The following is a 27,327-nucleotide window of genomic DNA, read 5'->3' on the forward strand; positions in this document are numbered from 1 at the left end:
GTTATAGAACAGCAAGTTGAAGTTACATTTATACGATAAGTGAAGTTTATTCTCTCATGAAGAGCTAAGTGAATAGCTTACACTGAGATATGAGAAGTAACAAAATTCAGACTTAATGAAATAATCCTTATTTTTTCTGACTCAACACCTAAGAATGTTACAACAAAAAAGTCACTAGTTAATTGTTTAGCATCCTCAAGATGCCATGTACTCATAAAAGTGAAAAATATTAAGATTCAAGATTTATTTTGAATCTTTTAGGAAGTGAAATGTCAGAAAAACTTCATTTTCAAAAATAATAATTATTTTTAATGAAGCAATAATGTAAGCAAACCAGTAATTCAAAACCAGAGACAATCACATCTCAAGCCTTGAGTCATGTAGCGGTTATTGCACATGTTGTTAACTTCTGTAGCCTTTATAAATCCAGGTAATACTGTGTATTCAAATACAGAGATGTTCATGTTGCCTCCTTGGAAAACCAGGTATATATGCTAACCTTGTAGTCTTACAACAAAAATATCAAATAGAATTAAGAACTAGAAAAACAAATATATACTCAGCTGAGTTATGTTCCCTTATGACAGTAATTTATGTGGTTAACATCTTAATTTAAAGAAATGAGGGTGAAAATTGAGAGGGCATTGGTCAAATAAAAAAAAATCCAGCTTAGGTAGAGATACATATGAACAGGTTTATTATTTATTTCACATGATAGCTGGTTTTGAAACCTTCCAATTCATTTCAGTTCTAAGTAGTGGAAAACAATCAACATTGCGGTTCTTGTGAGGATTTTCTTATCATAAGAAAAATCTGCCCAAAGCTCACACCCACATAACTACACATATATATTAAAAGCTATTCAGGACTATTAACTAATCTTGGAACAGTAGCTCAAGACATCAACTTTTTTTTAATTAAAACATTCCAATGTGTCTGATGACATGAAAAATAATAGTTGAAGTTGACGAATTCCTAAAGTTGATCAAAGATGGAAATTATCTACATTTGGAGGATAAAGGTGTAACTAATGAAAGTTTAGCCAAGATTCAGTTTCTTCCAAAAGCAACATAGCTTTTCTAAAAACAAGTGTTATTGCTTATATTCCATTTCAGTTGCCTCATTTTAGAAATAGTATTTTTAGAGAAAACTTATTAAATAATTTAGTTAGAAATTCAGCCAATCAAAATTTATATAAGAATTTTGTCATAACTTTAGCATATAGACTGTATATGAGATTTTCAAAAAACAACATTTGTAAAACCCACATAATTTAATTTTGTAAGTGAAGGTTCCAACAACTGCTTTTTCTCACTCAAGCTATAACATAAATACACATCAAATAGTTTCCCATTTACAGAGAAGCACCAGAAGAAAAAAAACCTGTTGATTGTAACAGTAATTAATTATTGCTTCTTAATAGCTATAAAAAAGTATAAACACATCATATGTGTGTTATTTATTGTTACAGCTTCAAAAAACAAAAGCATTTAAAACAATTAAATATACTTTAGTCTTAAATTTGGTGAGAAATCTTACAACTCTATTTTAACCACAGAAAAAGCTTCAGCACCCTAGTTTTCCTTATTAGTTAGCCCTTTGGTATGTTACAGAGTCCTTCATGGACAAGTTTAAACACTTCTACAGCAGTAATATAGTAAAACAAATTGTTCTAATAATAGGGAGAATTCTTAACTGGAGTTTCCTACTGTTTTGTATTGTCCTTCATAGTATCCAACACCACAATAATCTCAGCTCCTTTAACACTTCTCATGACCTTGCCTTGCTCTGTTTCTTCAGCTTTCTTTCTCCCCCTTTAGAAACTAGGCTTAAAAACACAAAACAATTTTGTGGAAAGAAGGATGGAACAACAAAATAGTAATCTGGAAGCATTTAAGAGAGCATAAGTAAGGAAGCATGTCACATCCTTCAAATATGTGCTAAAAGGAGTCCCTTTGGCAGACAGAGTAAAATGGAAGTCAAACATCCAGCAAATTGAAGAGGCAGAAGGAAAATGCTACAATATTAAAAACTGTCAAAAGGGCTTGAGCCATAAGAAATGACAGGTAACTCACAGAAGCTTTTCACTTCTCAGTTTGCCTCTTTAGACCTACTAAACAGGAATGGAACATGATCATCTGTGAACAGAATTAGCCAGAAGAATTTATAGCAAAAATAGCATGAATCACAAAGAGAATTGTGAGAAAAATGAAAAAAAAAAAAAAAAAAAAATCTGTGTCATGAAGAAGTCTGCAATCTTTGATAGAATGAACATGCAAATTTGTTAACTATTATCATGCGATATAAGTCTAATTTGCACATAATAAAGGATGCAAATATAAGGGTAATAGCCATCACCATAATGAGTTTGATTTACATTGGTTACACTGGTTTTATATAAAAGGAATTATATTGTATTGTGCTAATTTTCTTTTGTCCACTGCATTTAGCATATTAGAATTTTACAGCTAGATATTCTTGTCTTCATTGCATGCATGGGCACAACAACAGTAAACATAGATATACACAATATTAAACATTATTGGTTACAAACAGTATTTTCTGATCAAATAAATTTTAGCATTCTGAACAATAATTTCCAAAAACATGAAAATTAAATGCATCTAACATCATATATATGTCTAAAACACTATTTTCCCAGATATTTGCTGATTGGATTTCATCCCATTTGTCTACATACAGTGATTGAGCAAAAGATTTTAATGTTGCAAAATGAAGCAGTAATCAAAACTCAGCAGATTTAATATTATGCATGTAATCTCAATTCTGACTCTTCTAAGTATATCCTGAGGACTAAATAATAAAAGTTACTGTAACATTATCAAATATTATAGCACACTATTAACACACACAAAAAAAGCAGTAAATAAGATACCACAGGCAATGTAGAATCTGGAATTTCCTAGTTTTGGAATGCTTTACAACTAACACAGTATTTGTTCCTGTATGCTCTTCTAAAGGAAGAAGCAACAAAGTGTTCCACCTCTGGCAAATGGAACAACTCCTTTCAGTCTCATTTTCTCCTCTACCTCTCATTATCTTTGTTGGAATATTAAGGTACCTTCATGTCTACGTGGTGCTTGTGTCAGAGGCAGAAAGAAGAAAACAAGGGAAACTGCATGCCAGAAAAGTGCCTGGACACAGGGCAACATTTACCAGGAGTCAGAACCAAGCTTTACATCTTCTGCAGATGTTCTGCTGTTTTGTCAGGAGTAGGATAAAGCTGAGTTCCAAAAACAGGACTTGGGGTTTTTTTGGGATCCAGCCCCACCCCCCAATATACAGCAGCTCAGAGAGCTCTCAAGCATTCACTTTGGCTGAATGGTCTGACTCCAAGTTCTGATGCAGTGTTATTCTGGTAGTTGGCCACAGTTACTCTGCAAGTAAGAAGGGCAATCCCAAAATTCAAGTTTATATATCAGCCAAAGCTGAAGACAATTTCACTTTACAAAACACATACTATACCTATAGGGTTTATTTACACCAAATTAAAGAACTGCTGCAAACAATAAATGTGACAACTTATCAAAAAAACCAAAACAAAACAGCAAGAATCTATTAAAATGGTAAAAGTTACACCATCTAAGTACCAGGGCTGCTAGAAACACCACTATTAGCTACCAAGCTCCACTATGAAGGCTGTGAGGAGAGGGAATCCAAGAAATACCGCCACTATGAACGCTCACTTTCAAATATTGCTAACTGGGAATAGCAATCATTGTGCTAAATTTTTTACACTAATTCTGTGCTAAAAGGTTAAGCTCTTTAAAAATACTTAGAAATTATCACCGCAGATCCACATAATTAGTTATGTCTGTATGGTAAAAAATAATGATACATTTGCTTTAATATTGCATCTACATTTTCTCATTCATGTTTATGAAAATAACTTATTTTTTTAAACTATGATATATCCAAATGATAAGAAAACAGAATTTGAGAACTGTATCAAAGGAACTGTGAATCACCTATCTTTTTGTGAAAAGAACAGATATTTATGTCTGTATAAAGCAACTGTGTAACTACATGTATATACAATTCAGTAATATATACACATACATAATATTAAACATAACTAGACACTGTACAAATCTGATAGATCTATGCTATAAACATCCTCCACTGTGAGCAAAAAAGTTAGCACATACTAGCACACTCGCTACCAGCTTTCCCTGAGCTGAGATGGAACTATCAGTAGCTCTGCAGCTTCTGGCACAGAAGTGTTCATCCAGATTCCCTGTACTGAACTTAATGCCACAGCAGCATATATTCCTGCTCATGCTGAAACATATACCATGTCTACAGACAAATCCTTAATATCCCAAACTATTTTCAATTTATATCAAGATCTTTGATCTGGGTTCAAAGGGAAACCTAGATTGTATACAGCTCTTCTGGCTTCTACAAGGAAAATGAAGATGTTCACGGACTTAGAAGTCTGCATATCTGTAAGTCTACAGCACTGGGTTCATTCACCCCAAGTACTAAGGAATCTGGCAGAAGAGTTCACCAAACTACTCTCATCATCAGTTCTGGTAAACTCAGAGACCCTATGACTGGAAATTGGCCAGTGTCATGCCCATCTACAAGAAGGACTGGAAGGAGGATCAGGAAACTATAAGCCTGTCAGCCTGACCTCAGCACAAGGGATGGTTATGGAACATTTTGAGCACATTCACATGGCACATATGACACAAGGGATCACACTCAGCCAGCGCAGCTTTAGAAAAGCCAGGTCCTGCCTGACCTCCTTTTATGACCAGATGTCCTTACTAGTGGTTGAGGTGGATGTTGTCTACCTGGACTTGAGTAGAGCCTTTGATAATCTCCCATGGCATTCTCCTGGGAAAACTGGTAGCCCATGGCTTGGACATGTTCACTTAGAATGGTGGTCAATGGAGTCAAGTCCAGCTGGCAGTTGGTCACTAAGTGGTGTTCCCCAGGGCTCAGTAATGGGGCAAGTTCTGTTTAACATCTTTACTGATGATCTGGATAAGGGGATTGAGTGCACCCTTAGCAAGTCAGCAGATGACACAGAGTTGGGTAGGAGTGTTGGTCAGCTGGAATGTATGAAGGCTCTGCAGAGGGATTTGGACAGGCTGGATCTATGGGCTGAGACCAATTGTTCAATAAGTGCTGTGCCCTGCCTTTGTGTCACAACAACCCCATGCAGTGCTACAGGCTGGGGGAAGAGCAGCTGGAAAACTGCCTGGCAGAAAAGGGCCTGGAAGTGCTGACTGAAAGCTGGCTGGATGTGAGCCAGTGTGTGCTAAGGGGGTTAAGAAGGCAAATGGCATCCTGGCCTGTACCAGCAACAGAGTGGCCAGCAGAATGAGGGAAGCAAGTGTACTTGGCGCTCTACTCTGTACTTGACACTGGTGATGCTGCAGGCTAGGCCAGTTCTGGGCTCCTACTTCTAGAAAGACATGAAGGTCCTGGAGCAAGTCCAGAGAAGGGCAATGAAGCTGGTGAAAGGTATAGAGTCTAAGTCAACACTTCTCCTGTGAGGAATGGCTGAGTGAGCTGGGGTTGTTTAGCCTGGAGAAAAGGAGGCTCAGGAGTGACCTTATCAATCTACAACTGCCTGAAAGGAGGGGGTACCCAGGTGAGTGTTGGCCTCTTCTCGCAGCCAGCCAGTGCCAGGATGAGAGGAAACAGCCTCAAGCTTTGCTGTGTGAGGGTCAGTTTGGACATCAATAATAATTTCTTCACTAAAAGGATGATCAGACCTTGGAATGGCTGCACAGGGATGTGGTAAAGTCACCACCCTGGAAATGTTCAAAAAACAAGTGGATAAGGCACCTAGTGCTATGGTTGAGGTGACATGGTGATGATTGGGTCCAACCTTTGACCAATCTTGGAGGTCTTCTCCAACCTTTATGATTCTACAATATCTGTAGCTTGATAAAAATAATCATCTCAGAAATTAATGATAAAGGCATTCTGAGAAATATAAACCTTTGCATGAAATAACTAAATAATGAATTTTAGTTTAATTAAGTAATGAATTTTTTATTTCATTAATGAATTAACAAAGTACATGAAAGTATCAGATCCTATGTACTTTTTTTTCTTTTTACAAGGTATTCATTAGGAAAAGCCTAACAAAAGTAAACTTTGATTGTACTCTACACCCATCACTAATTCTGGAAAAAAAACAGTCAGTAATCAAGCAAATGTTACTATAAGAGCATTATAGTGAATACATTACTTATTCATAGGCTACATTTAATATAATTATACATTCTGATGAAAATGAGGCATTTTTGACATGTTGATTGAAAAATACCAAAAAAAACCAAATCATATTTATGATTTGCAGAAAAGACCTCATTCCTTGACAACATTTGGAGAAAACAGAGAGAGAAGATGACACACTAAAATTTTGTGATAGAATATTAAGCTTTTTCACCCTTATTTACATTTTACCTTAACCACAACAGTGAAAGTTGTTTATATATGATTACTGTTTGCTGAGTTAGGTTGCTGGCTCTATTTAGTTTTGAACTACCACATAAGCCATCATTACAATTGACAGTATGAAATTATTATCAACAGACAAGATAAAAACTGAACAAGGCAGTAAAACTAATTTTTATTTTTTACATCAAATGGGATTCTTTACAGTAACCTAGATAACTAGATAAAATACAATGAATTTAAAGAACAAGTAAAACACTTGTGTCAATATCCAGTGCTTGAAAACCTTTGATTTTCCTTAATTATTTTCAGGTTTTTAAAGATAATTCTGATAAATTAACCTATAGAACATGCAATGGATCCCTAGCTGCTTATCTGGTTAAATGCAATGGTATTTTATAATAGAAACTGCAAGCTATAGTTTTAACTACTAAAGCTTTGCTGCCTGAGAGACAAGTTTCAAATTCCATTAGAAATTTGGACATAATACATTTTAATAAAAATTAGTGGTTTGGAGGAACAAAACTGAAAATTATCCACCATCAGCCTTTCCCTTCACTGAAAAATTTATGACAACCACACAATTCCAGAAGTCTGTAAGATGTGATACACTAAATACATGCAGGGAAGTTGCTTGATTATTTCTTTTTTTCCAAAATATTAGTTCAAATTAAAGTAAAATATCAAGACATTTTCTCTAAATTCTGCCTGGTTCAACCTAATAAACATTTATGTTGTGTAATGTGATCTGACTACCAGAGATAAAGTCCCCAGTATGAATCATACATCGTGAAAAATGTTGTTCAGTATTTTATAGAACTAACCCACTCTGCAAGAATTTCCTAACAGAACAAGCCATCTTCAGGATTCCAGTCATTATGAGGTAATAACTCAAAGAATTAGTAACACAACTTCTGCCACGTAGCCCTAAGGATGCTTTGTTTAATTCACATCCACTGTAATTTGTTTCTCAATTATACCTCTGATTACTTGTCACTGCAATCCTTCTGGTCAAAAGCAAGCCAAATTTCTACTCACACTGCAGACTGGCTGCCAACTACGCTATGGAATATAGAGAGATTCATTTTTACAACTGTGCATCGTCACCACCCTACTGTAACCACTGAAATAGCAACGAAAGAGTGCATCTGTGGCTAAGTGCTATGCAGAAGACCAGATACTTTTGATTACCCCTTAGACCTCATCAAAAGATATTATTAGTACAAGACAAACAAAAAAAATAATTAGACTGTTATGACAGAAGAAAGTAAAGAGTAAATAAATCTTCACTAAGAATAGTTACAGAATGAAATACTGGTCACCAACCTTTTCAGCATGTTTACTTATGTTCCTGACAAATTTTATAAAATACTAATGAAATCATGTTCAAAATTGACAAAAACCCAAAAGGCTGACTTCCAAAAAAATAAACGAAAGTCAAGATACACAATACTCCATGAAGCTTCAAAGGTTACATATAAAACTATATGCTTACTTTCATTAATAACTCAAATTTCTAGCACTATTTTCTTTCCATGGAGTTTAATAAAGTAGGTCTGGTTAACTTAATATTTAAAAACTACATCTCCCAATTATGTTGGTTAATTTTTACATCTAGCTTTGCTCTGACCTACCAATACAACTGTGTTTTCAGCCCACATTTATTCTAATATCCATCAAATATAATTACAACAATATAGCTATGTAGAAGCCAGCCATATGTATTCTCCAAACAGAAAAATCAAGTCATTAACAAACTTCTTCCAACTTAGTCCTAGAATTGTAAATGAAAAATAACTAGTATCAGAATGCTACAAAACTCAGAAAGTACTTAAATACTTAAAATTTAGTAGTGCCATTAAGATGCTAAAACTTGACTTGCATTACATAACCAGAAACACAAAATCTAGAAGTGAATAGTGAGGTCATGTGGCCCTGTTAACATGAATTACATTGCTGTTCCTTCTCGCATCACGAAAATGTAATTACACATATTTTTAACTCAAATTTTATATAGTAAATATAGAAAGGTCTGCAGGCTATCAGAGAGTGATAGATATAAGATACACTGTTTACAAAGCTATAATAGTAATTAAGAAATCAGTTTTATAGTCTTCATTTTCATCACATAAGGGATAAAATAAGCAATTAATCCCTTCAAGAAATTGTGGAGAAGAAAATTTTAAAATTATGGAGTGCAAAAGAATTCTTACTTGATTGTCACTCTCAAAGAGCAGTGAATTGAGGTTGAAACAAGTTCAGCCATTGACCCATAATCTTAATGAGATGGAGATATTAATAAATGTGATATGCAGCATCTAATGCCACTCAGCAGTCTACATCAAATTTTGAGGAAGACATTTAGAAATATCTTGACAGGCCAGCAAAATGAGTTGATAGGAATTTCATAAAGTTCATCAACAGTATAATTGAAGCTCTGTACTGGAACAGTTCAGACCAGGCACTGACTGGCTAGAACACAGTTTTGCAGGAAAGATCTTGGAGGACTCTCTGCAAAAAACAAGCGGAACATTCGTGTACCCTTGTGGCAAAGATGAGTTAACTACATTCTGAGGTACATAAGAGTGTTGGGGGAATTCAATATTCTCCTTTATTTGATGTTTGAGTCTGTATTCAAGCATAAGGTCACAATTCAGACTACCCAGTACGAGAAAGATCTTGATATATTGAAACAAGGCTGGTTAAGGCCACCAGTATCAAGAGAGGACTGGAATACATGACACATGAGGAGAAGGTGAGAGAAAAAAAGAGGAATCTGAACAGGAATCTCTTTGTTGCCTTCAATTACAAGCACAACAGCACAGTACATTTGAGTCAAGCTCGTAGCAGTGTTGCACAACAACAACAAAAAAGGCAATGGTCACAAATTGCAATAAAGATTTCTGATTTGACTGTAGAAAAACCTTTTTTCACAATGAAAGTAGTATTGGAAGGTTATCCAAAGATTATGCAGAACCTCCATCCTTACAGACAACTAAAAGCCAGCTGGACAAACTCCTGAGCATTCCAATGTAATCTGAATGTAAATCAGTTTTTAAACTACATAAAAATGTAGTTTAAATGCCCAGCCCGCAAAAATCATCTTAGTCCAAATGTTCTGCCTAGCTTTTTATTTTTGGGAAAAATTATCAAATAAATAATTAAAAAGCTCTAACTAAACAAAATAAGACTCCTACAGAATTTGACTTCTCTGCCAAGAGCCTAAATCAGGGCAGTCAGGCTTTCAAACTTGGTAACAGCTTTCAGAGCGCATTAGTCTTGCTCGCAAAGAATTTCCTCTCTGGCACAGCTCAGAGGAAGATATCCATGCTTACTTCATTAAACCCATCAGCAGTGTTTGACACTGAAGATCACCATGTGCTGCTGACTTTGCCTGGGAGACTGGCAGAAGTGAGTCAGTCACCCTGAACTGGATAGGTCAACTCCTATCGGTCAGATTTCAAGACAATTCTGATAGGTGGTTTCTTTCCAATCCCTGAGAGCTTCTACGGGACGCTCCAAGGATTGGTTCTACCTCTTGTTTTGTATAACACAAAACTTTGAGAAGTCCTGAAACAGACATCTTCAGTGGCAACAGAAACTATCAGATTCCTTATTTTATTTCATTCCTGCAAACACAGATGGACTTGTGGGGAAAAAAGGGATGCATTGTTTAAAAATGCCTGGAATGAATGAATGAAAGCTGTGTTATGGTGTGAAAAAGACAAAAGACATGGAGGACCAAAAATTGCTGTGAGAGTTGAGGTATGTGTATGTCTTACTTTGTGACTGTGCTAGAAAGGAACACTTCATCAGGAACATGGTACACTCTCCTCTCAATGCAAGACTGAGGAGATGCCAAAACTACGTCACTCAGGCCCTCCTGCTTCTTTAGTGAGCATCACTGCACAAAAACCACCAGTCATTCATACACATGCACTGCCACCATCTTTGTTTTCCTATTTTCCAGTTGTACATGATATTATCTACATGCTCACTTTCAATCTGCATTAAAACAACTACAGCTAATAATGACATGACAGACTCAAAAAATTCCTTCTCAAGATTTTTATAATATACTTCAGAAATTTGCAGTTTAAAGGATAAGAATATACATTAGAGGACAATTAAATAGAAATTCTGCTTAGCAGGATTATTTAAATATAAAAAAACCCATCACTTGTGAAGTGCAAATGGGAAATTTGTCTTTTTTACATTCCATTAATCTTTATGTATATAAAATCTGAAAATATCAAAACTTTCAAGTCTTAGGCAAAGGAATTATTTTTTTTTCAGGATAGAAAGTTAAATTTTGATAGCTGAACTCTGGTTGCAGCATACATACAGTAAATCATACTGTTTTGAGAAAAAAAACAAAAACCAGTATACATACAAGGCTTATACCAAAAAAAATTACTGATACTTGTTCCACCCTCTATACTCTTCACAGAGAAAGATCTCAGCTATCAGTTTCCTTTCAATTTTTGGTGGTTACAGAAAGCATATTTAGTCATTAAAAAGTAACATTTTAATGTAGGTTATTAATCTATTTAGAACAGTACAAAAATTATATATTCTGAGAAAATAAATTAAGTATTCAATACTTAAGTACCAGTCCATTAACTGAACTCATAGATCACTAAATAGATTTATTTTTATAAAAATGTAAAATGGACATGTATCAATATGTAAAGAATTTAGTATCCCATGATAGCATCTTACCTTTGTAATTCATGCCATTTTATTTCTAAAATAAAATTAGCTAATGATAACTTCCCATAAAATGCCTATCCTTGGAAGAATCCTTTTATCACCCTTCCCAAAATACCTCACATTTACTCACAAACAAATTACAAACCATATTTTATATTGATAAGCAGTGATAAAAATATTTTAATTTTTTTCCTCATGTGGGAACACAGATATTCGCCTTACACAAAGCAATTATTTCCTCTGCCTTTTATCTAGCACTTCATTCTATTTTATTAATATAACTTACTGCCTCAAGGCTATTTTTCATTAATACCACACAAATTCTTTATATAATAAAGTCTTCAACATACATTACAATGCTTGGACTCACTGGTAACTTTGCAGCTGGAATCTTTGCAAACTAGAAGAATGACCATGATTACTACCTTCCTGTGTTTTAACTGCATCAGAAAACATTTAGTAAAATTTGACAAACATTTCTTAAATGCTATACCTGTTCACTAAATTCATGTTTCTAAAACATTAAAATCAGGAGATTCAACAATAGGATCCAATAAACAACAATATACTTCCTGGTTAACTGCAAAACTTAGTGACAGATACTTGAACCTAAAATTATACCTACAGGCTAAACATGGCAACCAGTGAAGAAGTGAGAGGCCTCTCCTCTGTCACCATATGATAATAATTTCTGCTTACTAATGAAGTTAATAAATGATCTGCTGCAGATATTCTGATTCTACAAGAACTTCTCTACTGTGCTGCTGAGCCCTCTGTCATGAAATTTGCTGGTACCAGTCATTTCACTGGAAAACCACCAAAGTCACTAATGTTCTTGTGGCTCCAACAATCAAGTCTGGGCCCTGAGAGAGATTGCTCATTTCCACAATGAAATTATGTAACTCAGGTATTAAGTTTTCATCTTCAAGAAATGGCTTCTGATTGAAAGGGACTCATGTCTGATTCATTTTTGATACTGCCATTTTATTTAGTTCCTTTGTAATACCTTTTTTTTCCATGGTGAATGCATATGTGTACCCTTTCTAAAATGCCTTCATGAGGAAGCAAAGCTTATACACCCATGCTGTGTGTACATTTGCCTATCTTCACTCCTAAAGATGTGCATTTGTTGGTCTTTTTCAACAGCATTAGAAAAAAAATGGCAGCTTCAAGCATAAACGGCTGCCCTTGGGTTTTTTGGAAATAATGGCGAACAGAAGAGTGGTCCAAACATGAGGCTTATTTGTCATGTTACTAGACACCAAATACTGTATTGAAAAGCAAAAGAAGTTTAATTTTTATACTATTCAACCAGAAAAAAAAAAACAAACCCTGCAGGATATCAGGCTTTGTTAGTTTGAATAATTGATACCTAGTGCAATAGCTTATTTTCACTTTGTGGGGTTTTTTTTCATATGGTAGCATAATCTTCCATGGTTAGGCTGCAAATTTTATGTGGCTCTAGAGAGTCCTTTAGAAAACACTAGAACCATGACAATATTTACAAAGATCTCCCTTAAAAAAAACACCTTATTTCCTTTCTTAGGAAAAACATGATCCAAAATTATAATTTTTATCAGACAGTTTGTAACTTGCAAGAAAACAAGACACAATAATAGCTCCTTAATGGATACCTTGTGAACTACACTGTCTCTTAGAGTGGGTCTATGGGACTCTGAAGTAAAGTTAATATGCATCTAAAGCTGTTAGACAGGGACCAAGAAAACAGGGAAATAGACTGGAAAAAAAGTATAAAGAAAGCTAAAAATATAGGCTAAAGGAAACAGTATTCTACAGAGGATTACAGAATCCCTTCATATAATGAGCATATTGCATCAAGTGGAATGTTTTTAAACACCCACTAGGTAATAACTAATATTTACGCTATAGCATTTTCTAGATACTTAATGAAAAGTTTTTCACCCATTGAGTTACCCATGGTACAAACCCAAGATTGGTTCGGACACCAGTCACCAACATGAGGGTAAATTCAAAGAGCCTAAATTAGGCTTTAAACCCAGGCTCCTTCAATGTTGGTGGAGAGAATGAGACACTTCAGCATGTTTAGGCACTGGAAGACATGCTGAATACCTGCACAACCCTAAATATAGTGATGTATGCAAATTTCCATTCCTCTTTTGGAGTTCAGACTCTTGAATCAAAGTGATATCAGACTACTGATATTCACTGCAGACAGTGAATTTATTTTCTGAAGACTGAAACATGCTTTCAGGAAGGTCCCTTTAAATAATATTGCCTTCTTTTGCATATTTATTTAGGAGGTAGAATACAAGCTCAAGAGGTGATGATTTTGTTAATTTCTGTGTTAAGAACACAGTGAAGGCTTCAGAAGAGCTACAGACACAAGGGAGTCTACCTCTTGCCCACTGGGAAGAGCATTCAGTTAGGAGTCAGCTGATTTGCATTCAGTCTAAGTATGAACTCTAAACTGTGACTTCAAGCAGAAAAAGGTCATATGCATATCTCAGCTAAAGGAGCTCTCAGAGGAACTGCTTCAACAATCAGAACAAACATTATGCTCAGAAATCCTCAGACTTGTTGCCTAAACATTGGTGCTAAACACCCCTAGGCAAGTTTCTTTTTTTTAAAGTCGATCCTTAGAAGAGATTAACTTAAAACTAATAAAACTGAAGAATATTTAATTTTATATTGGAACAAGAGCTCAAAGTGTTCCACTTGCCAGAAGCAAAAGAATAGATAGGATAAAATACAGAGAATAATCACCTAAATCCTACCAAACAGTGACCTGATAAAGAACAACTGAATATCAAAGGGGGGGAAGAAATCTAGAGTTAGCTGATTTGTTAATGGCAATTTGTAATTACCTCTGCAAATATATTTTTATATTTCCACCCAATACACACTTTATTATTACTGTCTAATAGAACATTGTATAATAAAGGCAGAATTGTTCTATTGCTAGTAAAGGGTGATTTGTTTTCTCACTTAAACTGAAAAATATTTCAATTCTATCTGGTGTCAGGGAAAAGAAAAAAATGACAATCCAAACAAAACCAAATGGCTAAAACCCAGTAATTTCTTCAATAAAATTTTCAAAGGTCTGAACACTGCATACTATTGACAGGCACAGGATTGTCAATAGTTGGCACTCAGTTAACATTTCTCTTAGAAAGATTTCTTTGTCAGATAACAGCAGACAGAAGAGCTTGTGAAATCACCGGCAATCTCAAATGCATAACTCATTGATTTCTTTTTGATACACGGGAACTTACTTTACTTTTAAAAATTAAAGTGAGGGATGTTACACAATTTTAGTGCACTGTGTATGAATTCTTCATACTAGATGAAGAACTGGATGACTGAAAGCTTTCAGAAGTTATCAAAAAAAATATTAAAACTTGATTGTTGTCCTGAATCATAATATTGTAATACATCTTGAATATGTCCAAAGGCATACTAGAAGCTCGTAAAATAATCATGACTTAAACAGATTTTTAGAAGGCAGAAGCATGTGGAAATGTTACTTTTGTGGATTTTTAAGGATAGTATCTCTCTGGAAGTAGTTTTCTCACTCTAAAGTATTTGCACAGTGAAATTTGACTAATATGTGATAAATTCATATAGGTATGAACTGCAAATTTCTAATAGCATTGCATTGATTAAGCATTGGCATAATCTAGAGATAAAACAGACTGAGATCACCATTACCTTTGGGCTGCATTATTTTCTATAAAACCCCAACATAACTCATAGTTCAACCAGATGTTACACATTATATACAGAAATCACTTTCTGAATTTGACAGACTGCATTACACAGGAGATCAAATCAAGTTGTAATCGTTTCCCTGACCTTTAGCTATCAATATAAAATCTGATTAATTAAATGAAGGACACAAATTAGAAGGGCATGAGATAATAAAAGTGTATAAAAATATAAAGAAAACAGGTAATACACATATATTTCCCGTGAAAATTATATCTCAGTTATGCTTTACAAAACTTCCATGTAGCATTGTAATAAGCTCATTCCTTTGAGGTTTTTTTACTGTATAAGTTATTATATAGGGTATTCTAATAAGGTCCGGGTATAAGCTTTACATTCTCTAGTTTTCTTGCTGTGTGGAACTGCCCTCCCACCAAACACCCAGCTGATGAACATCACTGCAAGGGGAATCCACTGATATAAAAAAAAGCACTAGCTGAAAGAGAAGTAAATAAAGCTAGAGAAAAGGTGAGCACAAACAGCAGATAATAGCGCAGGAAGAGAGATCAATAGATCTGCTTTGGGAAGTAAGAATGTAAGTCTTCAACTTCTGTGAAAAAATAAAAAGGCTTAATCAATTCTGGCTACAATGTTAGTAAAAGTATGCATGCACATTTGCCTAAGCAGTCTTAGCTGAGAATATATCCAACATAAAACAATAATGTGACATTAAAACACCACCAATAGGACAGCAAAATAAACTAGGGAATAATATTCTTTCCTGAAGATTTAAATGTAGACCACCAGTCTTTTCTACTAAGTATACAATTATTATCCTTGAAACAGAAATCTTTGATCATTAGTTATGCCCCCTAATACTATACACCAAGACTTATAAGGAAAGAAAGCTAAATTCAAAGCTTTCTGATTTTTCAGAACACCACTTAAACACTGTTTTAAAATGGGGTCTGTGATGGCCACACTCAGTGGAGCAGGCAGGAGTGGGAGCAGGCATAGGGGCACATACCAGCCACAAATGCGTGATCCTGCACAATCGCAGTCTTGCATAGATCCTTGCACCCTAACATTTAGCCAGCATGTTCCTTGCACACAAGCCCTTGCAGAAATTCTCCTTCCATGGGGCTTTCCTCACTTCCTTAAGTGAAAAAAAAAATTCAGCAAGTAACATTTCATTCCATAAATCATAGGCTTAATAATACACCTGTCATTAAGGCAAACCTTACATGGAAATAACAAATCTTACCCAAAAATTACTAAAAGAATGAAAAATCAGCTAAACTTAGCACACCAAATACCTATAGATATTTTCAATAACACCTAGTAAGTCCAAACAACTTGTGCAGAAGTAGTTCTGTCATATTATAACAGGAAACAGAGCAAGATAAAAATTAGAAAAAAAATGCTCACATGGATTATGGCAAGCCCAATGGACGTCTTAAGCATGTAAGATGGGCAAGACAACGCTGTACTCTCTGATCTGGATTTAGGTCAGTTTTTTTGCAGAATACTACCCATTGACTACCAACTACACAAAACATTCTCATTAAAATGCTTCTGACCAATAAAATAGGTCTCAAACATAACTTTCAAGATGTATTCTACCTCTAACTGGTTGTTACACAGGAAGTTAGCAGTAGGCCATGCTTGCTTCAAGAGTTTTCATTGTACAGATATTTCTATCATGTATTTTATGTTTTAACTTTGTCACATTGTGTGGTATTTTTGTACTCACTGCAGTACACACCTGTTTAAAAGTCTTTCATTGCAGAAAAAAATGGAAACAACCAAACCCCACCAAACAATGCTAGTCTGTATCCCAGTCAAACTAATGACGTACTTCTATTATGAAACTGAAAACAAACCAGAATTTACTCTTGCTATCAGGATCTTGACATCATGCCTTACAGAAAGATGGGTGAAGAGTAACTTCTTAAAAGCAAAAAAAGCTTAAGATAGAGAGACCATCACAAATGTATGAAAAGCTAAATTTCATGTTTATTATCATATTATAACTAAGGCAGGTTTTATTATCACATCAGAATCCTTTTTTTTTGTCAGGCAAGAGGCCCAATAAATTTCACAGAAAGTCTGACTAGAATTAAATTGTGCTCAGGAGCAATTATTTTATTTGCAGGCATCCCCTCAACTTACACTCAAAGTCCAAAATTCGCAACTATAAGAAACATTAAATTTGTTATGTAGCTACAGAATCAGAGTGCAACTATTAAACACAAGATTCCATAATTGAGCCTTCAGCACATTATGACCCCATACAGAAATTTATAATTTTATCTAAGAAAGGAAGTCAGAGCACAGTCAATTTTACAGCAAAAATTATTTAATTATGCTACAGAAATGAAAAGTTATGCCAAACTGCAAATATGAATGGCAAGTATACAAAAGAATCAACTACTCCTAGGAGGGACCAGTCAGACTTTCACAGTAGTTTTTCTATGACACTGTCTAGAAATGTTATCAACGTACCAATAGGATTGGTTGCTACAATTTTTTTTTTTTTATTTCACAATAATTGTCATTGCAAAATGGTTAAGAAAAGTTGGTGAAAAAACCAAAACCTCTCCAAGCTCCTAAAAGTCTTATCATGTAATTTCCAGTTAAGCATAGACTAAGCATATATATTACCCAAACTATCAGTTATGAATAAAGAGGAAAATTTCATTTCCATGGTACAGACTCCAGCACACTCTGCCTGTAAAGTTTGGGAACACAGGCATAGGAAAAATTCAGTGTTAGTGATCACCCAGGCCCCCCTTTAGGGAGTCACATTCAGCTCCCTTACTGCTTCCCCACTCCTTTTCCTAGTGCACATGCCACTGAGCTACATCTCCTGTCTCCTTCGCCCACTTAAAGCTTCCAGTGTTATTAAAGTCTTAGCAGTGACAAGAGGAGCCTATGAGACAAGGGACATCATCCAGAAGCTGACAGCTACAGACATGGCCAGCAGCTCCAATTCCTTGAAGCACTCATTGCATACTTGGCAGCAGCACTCCCTGCACACTTGCAGAAGACCACATAAGAATTAGCTGCAGCTGAACTCATCTAATAAACACATGTTGCTGCTACCCAAGCACTGATACAGGCTTACTCAACTGTATTCAGAAAGCCAAGCTGAGGTTTATGATGTAGCTCACTATTATAACAGGAACAATATGGTGTTCTATAGTTTCTCTGAGCATCAGAAGAAAGGTGTGTTTATTACCCTCCCCACATCTGCAGATAAGCAACAGATTTATCACAGCAAAAACCTTCAAATGCCTTTTTTCCTTGTCCAAATAGAGAGCAAATTAGTCATCACTAATTTGTCTAATCTTAGCAGCAGAAAAGCCATGGAGTGACCATGAACAAGCATAATATGGAAGACCTAGAATCATGGGAAAATTCCCCCAAGATGTCCCCAATTCAATCTCTTTCTCCAAGCATGGTTATCTCAAAACAGGTTGCTCAGGGCTTTTTTTCCATTTGGGTCTGAAAATCGCCAAGAAGGCTACACAGGTCTGGGAAACCTAATGCACTGCTTGACTATCTTCATTGCAAAATACCTTTTCACCATCATGAACAGCTTACTTCAACACACATCTTGTCCTCCTGTAGTAATTATGACATAACTGGTATCATCACCAGTCCCTTATTAAAAACTTGCCTTCTCTCAATGGACCTCTCTCAGGGAACTCTGACTCCTTCCCTCATAGGCAGCTTCACACAGTACTGACTCCTTGTATTACACACAGCACTGACTCCTTCTCTCCTCCACAAGTTTCCCTCTTGCTTCTACATGACTGGCAAAGCTCCAAGCTGTCCCTTACCTGGCCACCTAACCCTACCCTGTCTGTCCCTCACACAGCATCTTCTTATCTTACCTGTTCCTTGCATGACCACATATCTCTCACCTCCTCACAGCACAGCCAGCAGACTGACTCTCGAGCTCCAACTGCAACTTGTAGCCAGCTAACCCACTCTTTTATAACACCCATCCTGACTAGGCAGACAAGGCTGTTTCTATTCCTTGGCAATCAGTACAGCTGTAATTCATTAGAAAAGGCTGCCTCCTGAACTATTCTTACAACCTATCTTCCCACATCCTCCCATCACTACAGAGTACAGATTGGCTTTTTCTTCCTGACAGCTTTCTCTCAGCTATTGGGTTACTAGGTCTGTTAAGACCTAATACTATGAGGTATCCTGGTAGCTTTCCCTTTTCCTGGCTGAAATATAATTCCCCTCAGCTTCTCCTCCTGCAACATGAGCTCCAGAACCCTGCCTTGATGGCTCTTCACTGAACTCACTTCAGGTAGCATCCTACAGCATTCCCAGTCAACTAACAGGGAGAAGACTAAGACAAAGGCTGAAACTTACACAGGGCTCAGGAGTTTTTTTGAATGAAATTGAAGATACCAAGTTAAAAGGAAGAATATGTACATATGTATCCACTTCTTTGGAAACTGTTCTAGAGACCTAGTACTGAGAAGGGTGTATGGCAGATGCATTCTAACTCATCTTTTTCAATTTTTAGTTGGGTGGCTCCAGAGGCGTACTCAGCTGCATATAGGAAATGCTGACTTTAGATAATTCCCTACACAGCAAGTTGACAGCTTAAAATCATTTTCAGAGACTGTTCTTACTAACTATATTTTAATAATTTGTTCCAAATTCCTACATTTGCATTAAAAAAAAATCTCAAAAATGAAAAATGCTGTCTTCATTCAGAGAAACAACAGATTAAGATATCCATATACTCAGAGCACTGCAGGATTTTAAATTGTATGAAATCTGTAAACAGTCTGCAAAGTTTAAAATAGTTTAATTCCTGTGCACAAATTTAACAGAATGTAACAGAATTTAACAACTATCTCTGCAATAATTTCCAGTTAGAATATTTTATTCATTAGTTCATAAAAAAGTAATTAGTAGAGGAGTTTTGAAAGAGCACTGCCATAATGTCTTAAAATCAATTTACTTTTACCTTCTCTAAACATGAAACTTGAAATCTTCCCGAGGTCTTTTCCTGTATAAAATATCATGAATCAAATGAAGTGATTTAAGACAAGAATTGTCAATCAAGCCACAAAACAGAGTCTAACTGATAATTTACTTATTAACTATTTTAAGTCATATGACTGAATTAAAGAGAAGATTTACTGAAGATTCAAATGTGTAACAAATTTTCATAAATAGTAGCATGATTTCTTAGTGCTTATGCTAAGAAACTGATCTTTTCATCCTCAGACTGCAGCTATGAACAATACCAATCTTTCACCACATTCACAAAAATAAAGTGCTGACTTTGAAGTATTTTAAAATAGGAGCAGTATGATTAAGCCATCTAGGTTATTGCTGGAAAACATAACATGAAATAGAAGCATTTTGAGGAAATTACAATCTTAAGCATTAGTATTTTTTCTGTATATTCTGCTTTTACATTTTACTATCAAAGAGGTCATTACAGTAAATACAAGCATGGAATTGGAAAGGAATCTAACTTTATGAGGGGAAATAAAAAACCTCGTTGTGTTGAAGCTTTTCATGTTTGAATCTAATGCAACTGAAGTGCCTCATCAATTCGGTGGGTTGACTATGAACTGGCACAAAGGAGGAGCTACAAAGAGGTAGCAGATACAGGAAGGGCTGCAGCAGTGACAATTTTTGTGAGCTTACACTATTATCAAAGTGTATGTCAAGTCTATTAAAATGCTATTAAATAAAAAAAAAAAAAAAATTGAGCTGCTTTTAATCCAGGTTTAACCAGGGCCCCTGTCCAGTTCACTGCAAAGCCATACAAAAGTTCATATTGCACAAAGAATAAATGTCCAGGGATGACAACAATGCCTTTCAATTGTAGTGCAAGTTTATGCTGCTGTAAATGCATGTGGAATTACCCTGCTAGAACTCGATATCATAACTGGTTTCATATGAATTAAGACTTCAATGTTGCTAAGAGGGTACAATCCCACACACACAGCTTGTGATGACATTCTCCTGCTTCCCTTCTCATAGCATATATTAACTTAAGAACTGTTACAGCTGATGCAATTTACTCTATATCTGCACGAAACAAACAACGTCAGTACAAAAGAGGAGATGGAAGCATGCAGTCAGGACAGGGAGAAGGGCAAAACAGGTGAACCTTGTAAAAGCAAAAGCTTTGCTTGCATCAGTCCCACAGACAGCAGCTCAAGACTGTGGGTTTTAAGAGGCTGGAGTATTTTCAGTAGGATCAGTTCTCTGAGAAGCCAACCTTGTACAAATGAGGACACAACAATGGGCAGCAGTACTAAACAGCCTGAGAGAGGAAAAAGATAGGATTGCCTTCCAGAGCACTAACAGTTTTAATTGTCTCACAGTGTTCACTGAAGTGCACTTGTAGATTGTACACAATTGCTACTGTTAAACTGGAGAAGTTCCTCCAAGACAGTGCTACTTCTCAAAATACATTGACCAAAACACTCCTTTAATTTGACATCTATTTTCCCCAAAACACGCTGCTTTTTCCAATAAATTAGCTATAAATTAGTTATAATCAAAAGATACAACTTTTTCCTCGTGTTCACTCCTATATCCACAAAATCAAATCAGAAACTTTGATTGCTACAAGGTAAATAACAAAAGTAGTCTTGGTTACGCAGTGTGGATGAATACAGATATAATGACAAATCACAAATTTCAGAACATAAACAAATTGCATTATGGTTAAAAATGAAACTTTTGCTATGAGTTATTATCAAATGGTAAAGGGCAAGAAAGCCCTTCACAACATACATTACTGAAGATGGCTTGAAGTAAGAGTATAAAGTACAAAGATTGAGAATTCATCCCTATACAGACTGCAGACTCCTAAATGTGGAACAGAAGAATGAAAATCCAGAGCTGCAATACAAATAACCATTTTTCTGCTTAAGAGCAATTACACTTTTTTAAGAGAAGAAAGCTGTGCCCTACACATAGCTAAGACTCTCTAAGGTTGAATAGCTACTTTGGTTTTAGAAATCCAGAAACAATTTTTAGCATCTCTTCCCTTCTAAGGCCCTCTAGTAAACGTTCTCATTCTATCCTTGTGGCCTGTTCCTGGAGGCAGTTTCTGACTGATGTCATGGAGCACATTGGAATGTGGAACACATGGAATATATTACATCAATGTAATAGTAATCTTTTAAAAGTTGGGAGATAGATAGGAACTACCTTTCTACTGTTTCCTTTAAGTACTAAAATGAATCCTGTCCTGCAAAAAGTGTTTTTACCACTAGCACATTACAGAAAAGTGAGACACTAACACTTTACTCTCTTATATACAGTTGCAGAAAGTAGCAAAATATCATCTAGAGAGGATCAGAAGTGAACAGAGATATCTTCCTGCTGTCCACATTCATGTTCAGATACTTCTATACTTGCTAGTTTATATATTAATTTTTAATTGTATTCCTAATTCTACATGCAGTACCTCTGGAGTAAGAGCACATAACATTCTTGATTCCACTGGAGGACAAAACAATTAAAATGTAAATGTAGCTTGTTAGTATAGAAGATCTTTATTGAACCCTGCTTTTAATCTAAACTGCTATATAAATTTACAGTTTTGAAATAACTTCAACAGTTTATTCAGTTCAGGAACATTTTTAGGTGAATATTTAAGCATTGTATCTCACAAAGTGAGTTTTGGACTTAGTGAGAGCTGAGAAAAGTCTTAAATATTGTATCTACTTAATTTCTGCACTTACTACTGACTATGAAAACAGACTTTATTCAGGAACATTAATGAAAAACAGCTTAGTAAAACACTCTTTGCCCAAGTAATGTAAAAGAATTCTGGAACACTTACTACAATATTTACAGTCATAGATGCATAATGGTAATCTGTTAAGACTCTTCACTAAGAGTTTAAGACTAACTACATGCTTGCACCAAAGGCTATAAATCAATACCTCATTGTTTGACCTAGAGATGCCAAACACGTTTAACCCTATGCCTTATCATGCTGTTAACAAAAAGAATTACCATGTCTTTACTAGATATTCCTGCTGTGCTTTCAACCCTCCAGTCAACTCCTAAGCCTTCCATGAGAACTTCATCAATGATGTCAACCTCTGACAAGTGAGTACTTAATAAATCTAAAGCTCCATTTAGAAAGTAGTTGGAAAAGAGAAAAGGAATTCCCACTTCTGCACAGAGTGGCAGTGAGATATTCCTTACTCTATCCTGATTTTTCTGCACACTAGCTGGAAATTATTCTGGTGGCTACCTGACCACAGTTGGAACTTTTGCAAAACATAGCCCTGGGACTATGAATCTCCCAAGACCACTAAGTGTTTCAGGACTTCCAACCCAGTTATGAATAGAATTTTGGTGCTGTTCACCTTGTGGTTTTCCAAGTAAGGTGAAATATTTTTTAGTTTTACTAATTAGGAGAAAGTTTTTCAGGTACACAACTTTTACTCTGTTTAAAATTTCTTTAAAGACGTGCTTGTTTGGGTTTTTAAGAGAATGTTCCTGCAGATAAAAGATCAGAGAGACTGCTCCAGGAAGACCACTTCAGCAAAACAAGAGGAAATAATGTATTTCATAATATCTGTCAGAATGCTCTATAGATTTAAGAAAACCCTTGAGGACTGAAGCCTTTGCAAACACCTTGAACTGTGTCCAAATGTAAAATACAATTCAGGAGTTTAGGCAGAGATGTATGGTAATGTTACCTCATCCACTTACATGTTGAACATTTATACTCTGTACTAGTCGAAGCTTTTTACCTCCTAAATTCTGATAAAGGTAGACAAATAAAGCACTATAAAGAGGTTTGAAGCGCCTTTATACTGCTATTGTAACTCCCAAGCCTCCAAGTTCATTAGAAATTGTGACTGTTACTTGTTGGATCAATTTCTCTGTCTTTGAACTACAAGTTGGAGAACTAATGTTTGTTTGTTTCATTTTCTCCTAGATGGTGTGGAAGCTTTTAATTATTTTCCAAGCTTGTTTCAAAAACCTATTAATCTATTCTCCAAATCTTTGCCATCCTATGTGACATTCATATCAATTTTATACACTATGCCAGTGTACGAAAACTTTTGAGAAATACTGTTCTACCACTTGACAGCATTTTGCTAAGTGGGAAGCAGTAAGCCTCATACACAATTCCATAGGCTGGCAGTTTAACAGGATGTGCCAATACAAAATCATAAAAAAAAAAAAAAAAAGTGGCATCAAAGCGAAGCACTTGGTGAAAGCACCACGATTTTCACAGGCACAGAGTTGCCTTGCAGTAATACTTCTGCAAAGTCTGAGGGTAATTTCAGCAACCAGCAAACTCCGGATAAGGTATGGCAACTAGCACACCTTCCTGATATGTTTTATCCACAGCTCTAACTTGCTATTCTTCTTGGACAAGTTGAGTTAATTAGGATCACCTCTATGCTAGCAGCAAACCTACCACGCTGTTTTTCATCATGGCTCTAATACTGAATCCCTCGCAGGACTGCTGCTTGTCCTTCTTCTCCCGCTGCCGGGGGCACCTGTCACCTGCAGGCTTTGAGGGGCCCGGGCTCTCCTCCTCCATTACCATCTCCCCACAGGCGCCCGCGACGGACCCGATGCAAATTACGGACTGGAAAAAACAAGCGAACATCAGCGTCCCGTGCCCAGCGGGTTAGAGCAGGCAGCAGGTCCAGCTCCGCTCCCTCCACAACCAGCGACATCCCCGCACACCCGTCCCGCACTTTCCCTGCCCCAGGCAAAGGGCCCCCTTTGCCCGCCCCCAGTCCCCTTCTGCATCATCCCTGCTCGTTCTCCCCTCTCCGCCGTGTCCAGCCCTTTATCACCACCTGATGTCCTTGTCCCCCGGAGGGTCCTCGCCCCCGCCCGCCCTCCGCTGTCCCCCCGGCCGTCCGGCCCTGCGGGTCCCTCTCGGGCTCCGTTGGGCACCGGCCGCCACGCGAGCGTCGCCAGGCAACGCGTCAACAACCCGCCGGGGAAGCGGCGGGGAATCACGGAGAGCCCCGTCGGCACCGCCCGCCCCGCACAGCTGTACCTACCCCCGGTGCACCGTACACCGGGGCGGCGGGCAGCAATTAACGAGAAAGTCATTAGCGGTGTGCTGGGGAAATGTGAGGCTATGACGTGAGAGGAGCGTGTGCCAATATCAACTGGCCAAGAACTACATTACCCAGAGAGCCCAGCGAGCGCCCCCGCCTCCCTCACGGAGGCGCGTGCGCGCTCAGGGCCGGCCCACCCCGCCCGCAGTCGCGCGACCCCCCAGGGCGGCCACGGGGGCAGAGCTCGAGCGGCGGGCGCGGCCGGCACGTGCGCGCGCGTGCACGCGACGCCCCTCTCCCGCCGCCATGATCGGTGAGTGAGCGCGTCAGGGAGCGGGGCGAGCCCGGATGCGGCTCCGCCCTTTCCTCCCCGCCCCTCCTCCCCGCCCTGTCGCTGCTGCCGCCGCGGCCGCTGATGTGGTCGCTTCTGCTGTAGCTTCTGCGGCCCTGGGGGATGGCGGAGGCTGGCCGGGTTCCCTTCGCTTCCCTTCGGTCCCTGCCGGTCTCCCCGGTGTCTCGGCAGGGCGGGGCCGAGATGGGGCTGCCCTCAGCCTGAGCCTGCCCTTGATCTGCCCCGCTGGTTAAAGCGCGTCGGGACCGTGCTGGGCCCGAGGTGCTGAGAGGGGTCACTGACCTCTTGTTTTACCCTCGTGGAGAAGTGGTAAAAATCTGGCCATGCCTTGTGACTGACGTCATTTTTAAATTGCTTTTTATTCCTTCTCAGTATATCGATTGTAAATGCTTCTCGGCGAGGATCGTGTGATCTGCGAACTTTTTTTGGCCTTGCCAGCATCTGCAGGTGTAATTGGTCTGGCGTGGTGCCGGGTGGAAAAGAAGCAGCTTACAGCACCTCATGGTGTTGGGCTGTGACCCTTTGGTCCTTGGGCTGCTTGCTGTACCCATCCAGTGCTGTGGCAGCAGTGGGTGTCTTCTCTTCCTTCAGAGATTAATCCATACCTGGGGAGCTCAAAGTTACTGGATCCGTTTTGTAGCCTTTCTGTTATTACACATTTCATCTTGCTTTGATTTTATCAGTTTTGAGAATTATTTAAAGTAAAACCTGTAAAATGTAGTGGATGCACATGCGTTTTAGCAACTCTTTGCTGTCCTCAGGCTTGCTGTTTCATCATCAGTGTTGGTGTCATTGTTGCTGTCTACTTAAGATCTGATCAAGTTGAAAACCATGCATTTTGTGAGAATATTTATTGTTTTTAAATTGAACATCTCAAAAGTTTCCAAGAATGCTATTTCAGCTGTTCATTTTTTTTCTTAGCAGTATATGATTGCAGGTGTATAGCTAATGTTCTTTCACCTTTGCTAAAACTAAAAATAAGGTTATAAACAGTTGTCCAGTATTTTCACTCTGTATACATATCAATGCAAATCATCTCTTCTTAGTTGTAGAATTTTTCCTACAGGACTTTCTTGTCATCTGGGCCACTTTTTTCTTATGTAGTAAAAACATTTTAAATTGAAGGCTTGGCTTAAGGAAAGCACACAGGGTCAGGTATTCCACTGTTTTTATTTTGCAATGTCATCTGCTGATCTGATGTATTGCTGTAGTATATAAAATACATGTGTTTGCAGAACTGCAGTGTGTGTTTGTTTTTGAATGCTTCAGAAAAGTAAGCTGAGTGTACCTAAGGGACTGCCCATGTAGTTACAGAGCTGATGCCTCCAGCCCTCACACTGAAATCTAAATATTTACTTACTCTACTGCTCATGAATATAAATGTTCTATGACTGAGGAATTTTCACTGTGGCAGACGGAAACGTTTGTGAATATTGATTATGAAATGTACAGACGGATTAGTTGCAAATTTAAAAACACAGCTTTATACGAGTTGCAACCTGCCCTGGTTTAACCCCAGCTGGCAATTATGTAAAACACAGCTCTCTCCCTCCTCCCCTGCCTAGGAGCGGGATGGGGAGGAGAATTTGGGGACAAAATAAGAACAGTTTAATAATTGAAACAGAGTAAAAATAATACTGATAATGCTAGTGATGACGGTAATAGTAATGAAAAGGAGAGAGAGGAATAAAAGCATGTGATGTGGAGACCTAGTCCAATATCCCACTCTAAGGCTTTCTGAAAACTCTCCTCTAAACATTTGTGAGCTGGGAGTGCCATTGCAAAAATTGAGGGCAGGAGGGGAAGGGTGAGATTATCTGCTCATTTTTTTAACCTGAGTATTAAAAAGAATTTTCCTATGAAACGTGGTGTATTTTCCAAAATGTTTCAGATTCATATCTCTAGAAATGTCTTATGTCCTCATAAGTTAATGCCATAATATACTTGTACACATAATAATTCCTTTAATTGATTTTTGATTTTCTATCTTTCTGGTTTTTTTCTTCATTTCTCACAGACCAGGTCATATAGACTTGTGCACATTCAGGTTCCTTAAATGGCACTTTGAATCTAGACTGA

At 37.3% G+C, this 27,327-nt stretch overlaps 2 protein-coding genes across 5 annotated transcripts in view; one reads left to right on the forward strand and one right to left on the reverse strand.

The window, feature by feature from the left end:
• PACRG (parkin coregulated) overlaps nucleotides 1-25,126 on the reverse strand; it is a 202,293-nt gene extending 177,167 nt beyond the window's left edge. Inside the window, exons 1-2 of one of the 4 annotated variants that reach the window (XM_056488205.1) lie at nucleotides 25,028-25,126; nucleotides 24,296-24,469 (exon numbers count right to left, since the gene is read on the reverse strand). In XM_056488205.1, coding sequence (XP_056344180.1) covers nucleotides 24,296-24,427 — 132 coding nt within the window. In that variant the 5' untranslated portion in view covers nucleotides 24,428-24,469; nucleotides 25,028-25,126. Of the gene's footprint in view, nucleotides 1-24,295; nucleotides 24,470-24,686; nucleotides 24,765-24,892 lie in introns of those variants that run through there. The other 3 variants (XM_056488206.1, XM_056488203.1, XM_056488204.1) reach the window with 3 other exon arrangements.
• Nucleotides 25,059-27,327, forward strand: part of PRKN (parkin RBR E3 ubiquitin protein ligase) — a 652,741-nt gene continuing 650,472 nt past the window's right edge. The window contains exon 1 of the mRNA XM_056488202.1: nucleotides 25,059-25,209. Within this exon, the coding sequence (XP_056344177.1) occupies nucleotides 25,203-25,209 (7 nt within the window). The 5' untranslated portion in view covers nucleotides 25,059-25,202. The remainder of the gene's footprint in view (nucleotides 25,210-27,327) is intronic.

This window comes from Oenanthe melanoleuca, chromosome 3 (genome assembly GCF_029582105.1).
Source record: "Oenanthe melanoleuca isolate GR-GAL-2019-014 chromosome 3, OMel1.0, whole genome shotgun sequence".
Classification (NCBI taxonomy): Eukaryota; Metazoa; Chordata; class Aves; order Passeriformes; family Muscicapidae; genus Oenanthe; species Oenanthe melanoleuca.